This window comes from Scylla paramamosain, chromosome 35, assembly GCF_035594125.1.
Source record: "Scylla paramamosain isolate STU-SP2022 chromosome 35, ASM3559412v1, whole genome shotgun sequence".
Taxonomy (NCBI): Eukaryota; Metazoa; Arthropoda; class Malacostraca; order Decapoda; family Portunidae; genus Scylla; species Scylla paramamosain.
The window spans coordinates 8,637,501-8,645,000 of NC_087185.1; the positions used below are offsets into that span (position 1 = coordinate 8,637,501).

At 44.0% G+C, this 7,500-nt stretch overlaps 1 protein-coding gene across 1 annotated transcript in view; it reads left to right on the forward strand.

Moving 5' to 3' along the window:
- LOC135090637 (apoptotic chromatin condensation inducer in the nucleus-like) overlaps positions 1-7,500 on the forward strand; it is a 107,173-nt gene that overhangs the window by 14,183 nt on the left and 85,490 nt on the right. The window contains 2 exon segments of the mRNA XM_063987578.1: positions 2,282-3,902; positions 4,688-4,761. Coding sequence (XP_063843648.1) covers positions 3,307-3,902; positions 4,688-4,761 — 670 coding nt within the window. The 5' untranslated portion in view covers positions 2,282-3,306.

The following is a 7,500-nucleotide window of genomic DNA, read 5'->3' on the forward strand; positions in this document are numbered from 1 at the left end:
TTAGGTTAAGTTACATTACGTTAGGTCAGGTTAGGTTGTGATAGGTTAGATTAGTTTAGGCTAAGTTTGGCAAAAATAAGGTTAAATAGCGTTAGGTCAAATTACGTTAGGTAGAATGAGTTAGGTAAGATTAGATAAGGTTCCGTTAGGTTAGAATAGGGCAGGTTAGGTTAGTTTAGGTCAGATTAGGTTATGATAGCTTAGGTTAGGTTAGTTCTGTTTGGTGAGGTTAGGTTAGGTTGGTCAAGTTAAGTAAGAAGTGGCATTAGGTCAAGTTAGGTTAGCTTAAGGTAGAATGAATTAGGTAAGATTAGAGTAAGTTACGTTAGATTAGAATAGGGTGGGTTTGGTATGGCTAGGTTAGGTTAGGTCAGGTCAGGTCAGGTTAGGTCAGGTCAGGTCAGGTCAGGTCAGGTTAAGTTCGGTAATTTATCATGTGGATTTATTTTTAAGGGGAAACTTTTAACTGAGGAATCTTTCGTGGATGGAATTTTCTTGGTTGGAATTTATATAGAATCCTTATCATTTTCCTCCTTCCCGCTCTCTCCATTCCTCCCCTTTATTTTCCCCATCCCTTCCATCCCCACTAATTCTCACAGACCTTCGAACTTTTTTCCAATAATACCTTTTTTCCTCTTTCCCTCCCTTTCCCCTCGCTTTTCCATCACTCTTTCTTTTCTACCTCTTCTTTTCTCCCCTATCCTCGTTCTATTTTCTTTCCATGATTCCTCTATATTTCTTTTTATTTTCCTTACTTTCTCTCTGCTTTTTTTTTATGTTTTTTTTATTTATTTTTTTTTATTTATGTCTTCTTTTCTTTGTTTCTGTCCTTCCTTCCTTCCTTTATTTATTTATTTTTACTTTCTTTCTTTCCTTCATTCTTCCTTTCTCCATTCTCCTTTCTCTCCTGTCTCCTTTCCCTTCCATCTCCTCCCTTCCATCATTTAAACAACTTGTCACTTCATGATTCAACGCTCTCTATTCAGATGTTGAGGCGCTCATGTGTGAAAACTCTCTCTCTCTCTCTCTCTCTCTCTCTCTCTCTCTCTCTCTCTCTCTCTCTCTCTCTCTCTCTCTCTCGTATTTCTTATTTTTTTACGATATTCACAACTTTTCTATAGAGGGAAGGAAGAAGAGGAGGAGGAGGAGGAGGAGGAGGAGGAGGAGGAGGAGGAGGAGGAGGAGGAGATAGCGAGGGAAAGGGAGAGGGGGAAAGAAAGAAGGTAGGAAAAATGGTGTAGCGAGAGGAAGGAAAAAAACATGCAGGAAAAAATCACAGCATTCATCTTTCCATTCCCTCATATTTTTCCCTCTCCCACTCTCTCTCCCTCTCCCTATCTCCCTCTCCTCTCTCCCTCTCTCTCCCCTCGCCCTCTCTTTTTTTCCCTGCCTACTCTCACTCCCTCTCTCTAATCAATACGTTCTGATAGCCGTGTAAAAGCATAATAATGAGAGAGAGAGAGAGAGAGAGAGAGAGAGAGAGAGAGAGAGAGAGAGAGAGAGAGAGAGAGAGAGAGAGAGAGAGAGAGAGAGGGATCGTTTATTTATCTTCTTCTTCTTCTTATTATTATTATTATTATTATTATTATTATTATTATTGTCTTCACCTTCTTCCTCAATATTTGTTTACTTTTTGTTATTTTTTTCATATTTCCTGATAAAACCTGAAATATTAATGTCTTTTCTTTAATATTGATGCACTTCTCTCTCTCTCTCTCTCTCTCTCTCTCTCTCTCTCTCTCTCTCTCTCTCTCTCTCTCTCTCTCTCTCTCTCTCTCTCTCTCTCTCTCTCTCTAAAAGTTGTTATGTTATTTCCCTTACGTAAAAACTAATTAATTTACTGTCATTAGCCTTCACGAGTTTAATTGTGCGCATTATTTCATCTCCTCATTGGCATTGCTGTATTAATCTTCATGTCACGCAATGATGATGGCTGTGTTTATTAAATGTTGTGTATTCATTGGTGTGTTGAAATGCGATTATTTTCCATTAATTTTCTATGTTTGTTTGTTTTCTTTTATTTGTTTTTATTCAGTTTAGTCTCTCTTTCATTTTCTTCGTTTATTTCATTTATTTGGTTTAAAGAAGATATATCGTATTCTCGCTCCGATGCCGCTTTCGTACCGTTGAATTCACAGAAACGTGCACACATACACACACACACACACACACACACACACACACACACACACACACACACACACACACACTATGAGTCTGTTCGCTTTAATATCCTTTCACTTCATCCTCCCGTGAATCACATCTCATTTTTACATTGCAGGCAATTGTTTAGTTACGAAACCCACGATCGGATGAAATAAAAGTGAGACGAGAACAAAAGAACATTATATTTGTGCACGCCATGACAGTCGAGGCAGTGTTCGGATGGCTGACAGCGGCGAGGGAGCAAGAAAAGTGCCCCGCCGAAGCCAGAGTCAGCGTGTCGGAACGTTTGTTTACAGCGTGAGTCGTGCGGGACGGAAAAAGGCGGACAAATGACTCGCCAGCGCCCCAGCACCGCCGCGTCGCCGTCTTTTGTTTTCCTTTTCCTCTTGGTTCCCTCGGGGCGAGCCGCAACATGGCGTGCACTCTGCTCAGGATCGTGCAGGCCGCCGTCAGTTTGAGGCGGAGATTTGAGTGTGCGATCCACTCCTCCTTTGAGTCCGTGGAGAGCGGCGGCGAGGAGCAGCGGGAGCAACAGCAGCAGGAGGACCACGCTCAGACACAGCCCCGCGCCGAGGACCTCTCCACCAGCGAGCACCTGTCCAGGACCTTCCGCCTCACCTTCGAGGAGGGCGATCCCGACGACCAGCCAGACATGACCTTCTTGCGTGCCGCAGAGGGCCAGGAGGGGGCAGAAGGGGGCGCCGCTTACACCGACGCCCCCGCCTCCACCTCCATTGACGTCCTGGAGGATGTGAGCTTCCCTGCGTCGCCTGCCGCCGCCGAAGACACCAGTCTGGCCTTAACCCTTCACTCCCCGGAGCCCTTCACCCCCGCAGCCTCCCCCTGCCCTCGCCTGAAACTGTACCAACAGTCTTCCCTCATGTCTCTCAGGCGCCCTCACCTGACTCAGCCTCCGCGCCTCCCCTGCCCTACCATCCCGCCCCCTTACCTGTCGCCGTAGTACCAGAACCCATCCCTAAAGTACAGGTGCATGAGGTGAGCGGGTCGGAGCGCAGCAGCAGTGACAGCGACAGCAGTAGTAGCAGCAGGTGCAGTGTCAAGTCGGTGAGGCTGAGGTGTGCGGAGGCCGTGTCCCCGTCAAGTGGGTGCAAGCCGGCGAAGCTAATCCGTAGTGACGCCATGGTGAGCAGCGCCGAGCGGGAGGCGAGTGGCTCGATGCGGTGGATGCTGATGTTGCAAGACTCGGGCACGGCGCTGCTGAAGGAGGCGGCGCAGGGACAGAGCCAGGAGCAGGAGGAGCAGAAGCAAGAGCAGGATGAGGGGCAGGAGGAGGATGAGAGGAGAGGAAGTGACTCAGACGGCACGGAATTGATGGCTTACTCTGAGTGGCTGATGAAAGGCAAGCAAGTCCTGGAGGGCGAGTCATCGTCCGGGGAGGAAAATGAAACACGCACGATGAGTGAAGAGAAGTCGGAGGAGGATGAAGAGAACGAAGACAATGACGAGGAGGAGGAGGAGGAGGAGGAGGAGGAGGAAGTGGACTTAGACGATTACATTCTGGACGACGATGACAGTGAGGAGGATTACCTGGGCGACGAGGGGGAGATGATGGTGGAGGCTTCCTTCGAGGACTCTTTCGTGGATGACGGGTTCGTGAGTCTGGAGATGGATGACTACGATGATGACGTCATTATAGAGGAGAACGAGGAGGACCTGGAGAGGGAGAGGATGGAGGAGGAGATGATGCTGGAGATACGGAGGAACTTGCAGCAAAGGTGTGAATGAGGTGTTATTGCTGTTTTAGTAGTAGCAGTAGTAGTAGTAGTAGTAGTAGTAGTAGTAGTAGTAGTAGTAGTAGTAGTAGTAGTAGTGGTGGTGGTGGTGGTGGTGGTGGTGGTGGTCGTGGTAGCAGCAGTAGATGTGATGCTGGAGATACGAAGGAACTTGCAGAAAATATGTGAATGAAGTGTTTTTATTGTTCTTTTCAATTTTAGCAGTAGTAGTAGTAGTAGTAGTAGCAGTAGTAGTAGTAGTAGTAGCAAGACGCTTTTCCTTCTACTACCAAGGTAAGTTTACAGATTACGCATTCTTATTAGCTAATTAATTATCTTTCAGGAAAGGTAATTACGTAGAAAACTAATGGTGTCGTTCATTCCAGGCTCATTAACCTGGCGGTGGGGCTGAACTTTGTTATTTTTACCTTGTTCCTGCTGTTGGTTCCTGTCGCCATAGTGAGTGTGTGTGTGTGTGTGTGTGTGTGTGTGTGTGTGTGTGTGTGTGTGTGTGTGTGTGTTAAACGCTTTACAGTGTAGTGTGAAATTTAATCTACCACGACCTTGAATTGTTGCAAGAGAGCGAGCGAGCGAGCGAGAGAGAGAGAGAGAGAGAGAGAGAGAGAGAGAGAGAGAGAGAGAGAGAGAGAGAGAGAGAGAGAGAGAGACGGTTACAGAGAAAGTTAGATCACCGTATTTGAGATTCTTCATTAATCTATCTTCATGTACTTATTCCATTTATCAGTTTATCTATTAACTGACCTACGTATCTTTCCTTTCCATCACAGGTCTGGTCGTGGCGTGGAGGCTGGCGAGCACCGCAGAGTGAGCAGACAATACAGCCCTGCCTTGTACCTGCCTGGTGAGTGACCTGCTGCTGATTTACTGTGCCCCCTCACCCTGCCCTCTAGTGACTGCTGTGGGGTATTACTTTGAACCAGCCACAGTCTCTTATCATTCTGTCTGTTTCCCTGTGTGTCTGTCTGTTTGTTTGTTTGTTTGCTTGCTTGCTTGTCTATCTGGCTGGTTGTCTGGCTGTCTGTTTGTCTGTGTGTCTTTCTGTCTGTCTGTCTGTTTGTCTGTGTTTCTGTCTGGCTTTCTGTCTCTCTCTCTCTCTCTCTCTCTCTCTCTCTCTCTCTCTCTCTCTCTCTCTCTCTCTCTCTCTCTCTCTCTCTCTCTCTCTCTCTCTCTGTCTCTCTCTTCATTACTTGCATATGGACAGGTTGAGAGAGAGAGAGAGAGAGAGAGAGAGAGAGAGAGAGAGAGAGAGAGAGAGAGAGAGAGACAGAGAACACTGCTTCCTGGTCTTATCCTTCCTTTCTCTCTCTTAATTAAGTCCTCTTAACTCTTATGAGAGCCTTTTAATTAGTTCAAACTTTTGATAAAAGAGAAGTTTTGAGTTAAAATTACGCCCTCATAATATGTTCTTATCCGTTCACATTACTAATATAATGTAAAAGGAGGGAATAGATGAGAGAGTCAATTGTTGGTTTTATGAGAGGAAAAAAAAAAAAAAAAGTCATGGTCGGTGAGTTTCCACGAGTCACTCCTGGAAAGTCACGTTCTCTCTGGTGGGAGTCTGCAGCGGACCCGTTTTCTGTGATGCTATGAAGACCTATGAATGGAGGCGTGTTTCCCTATGAGAGAGAGAGAGAGAGAGAGACAGAGAGAGAGAGAGAGAGAGAGAGAGAGAGAGAGAGAGAGAGAGAGAGAGAGAGAGAGATTAAAAGTACGGAGAGTATTTATTATAAAATATTTATATAAAATCATTATTAAGACACACACACACACACACACACACACACACACACACACACACACACACACACATATCAGCAACGTGTGTGTGTGTGTGTGTGTGTGTGTGTGTGTGTGTGTGTGTGTGTGTAATAATGTATATAGCTATGTAAACAGCTTATGTGTACCTTATACTCTCTCTCTCTCTCTCTCTCTCTCTCTCTCTCTCTCTCTCTCTCTCTCTCTCTCTCTCTCTCTGTTGCCATCTCAGCCTTGACGTCACGCGCAGTGTTGCCAAGTCTTCCTGGGGACAGTGTTGCCAATCCTTCCCCTACGCCACGCTAAGTTGGACACGACATGACCTGTTTTTTTTTTTTTTTTTTTTTCTTCATCTTGAATAATGAATGAAGTGAGGGACAGTATTGTATGATAGATTTTGTCGATTCTTTTAAAGGATGTCTATGTATTTCCGTTTGTTGTTGTTGTTGCTGTTGCTGTTGTTGTTGTTACTTGTATTATTCATTTATGTGTATTTTTTTTATTATGTCTCATTTTTATCTGTTTTTTATTGACTTTTTTATGATTTCAGGGAATTATTGACATTTTTTTCATTTTTTTTATTTACTTTTAGATTATTTAACTTTTCTTTCGTACATTTGTTTATGTATCTCTTTTTTTTATTTCATCTCCATTCGGAAATCACTCAGAGCTCTCTCTCTCTCTCTCTCTCTCTCTCTCTCTCTCTCTCTCTCTCTCTCTCTCTCTCTCTCTCTCTCTCTCTCTCTCTCGTACGATTCCTCCCACGCGGACACGCACGTTTTCTTTTCCCTCCGTTTTCATTCACAATCTACCGGAAACAATACAATTTACCTTCTAAGTCACAGTAAACGTTCATTATTTTACTCCCTTTAAAAATTACGTGTTCCGTTTTATTTATCTTAAGGTTTATTTAGGTAGCATTAAGTCGAAGTCAGAGCCATTTATCGGAAATCGAACGCAAGGATAATGGCGGCAAGAATTCGTATAGTACTTGTTCTCGACGGGAGTCTATGCCACACATCAACAGGTTATTGTTCTTCCGATTTTTTTTATTTGTTTGTTTATCTTTTTTTTTATCGTATGTATTGTCTCTTAGAATGTGTTTATTTTTCTCGCCATTGTTTACGTGTCTATTTGTCTTAAAGTGTTCGAGGGAAGTTGGCCAGTGTTGTTTTTATTTATTTATTTATTTATTTATCTTTTTTTTTATTTCGTTGTTGGTTCATGTTTGGCTAGAGAGAGAGAGAGAGAGAGAGAGAGAGAGAGAGAGAGAGAGAGAGAGAGAGAGAGAGAGAGAGAGAGAGAGAGAGAGAGAGAGACAGAGATGCTGCTGCTGCTGCTGCTACTACTACTACTACTACTACCTACTAGTACTACTACTACTACTACTACTATTAATAATGATAATAATAATAATAATGATAATAACAACAACAACAACAACAACAACAACAACAACAACAACAATAACAACAACAGCAGCAGCAGCAGCAGCAGCAGCAAAAACAATACAATAAAATAAAAATGACAATAATAATAATAGTAAACACGTGATGATAGCAAAAAACGAAAGAGAGAGAGAGAGAGAGAGAGAGAGAGAGAGAGAGAGAGAGATTGACATATGGATTTGGGGACGTCTGGTAAGCGTTGCCATGGTAACAATGACGTCAGAGGCAGCACGGGATGACACCTTTAAAAAGTGTCGGAGCGGGAAATATATCTTTGTGAATGTGCGTGTGTGCGTGCGTGCGTGTGTGTGTGTGTGTGTGTGTGTGTGTGTGTGTGTGTGTGTGTGTGTGTGTGTGTGTGTGTGTGTGTGTTTCAT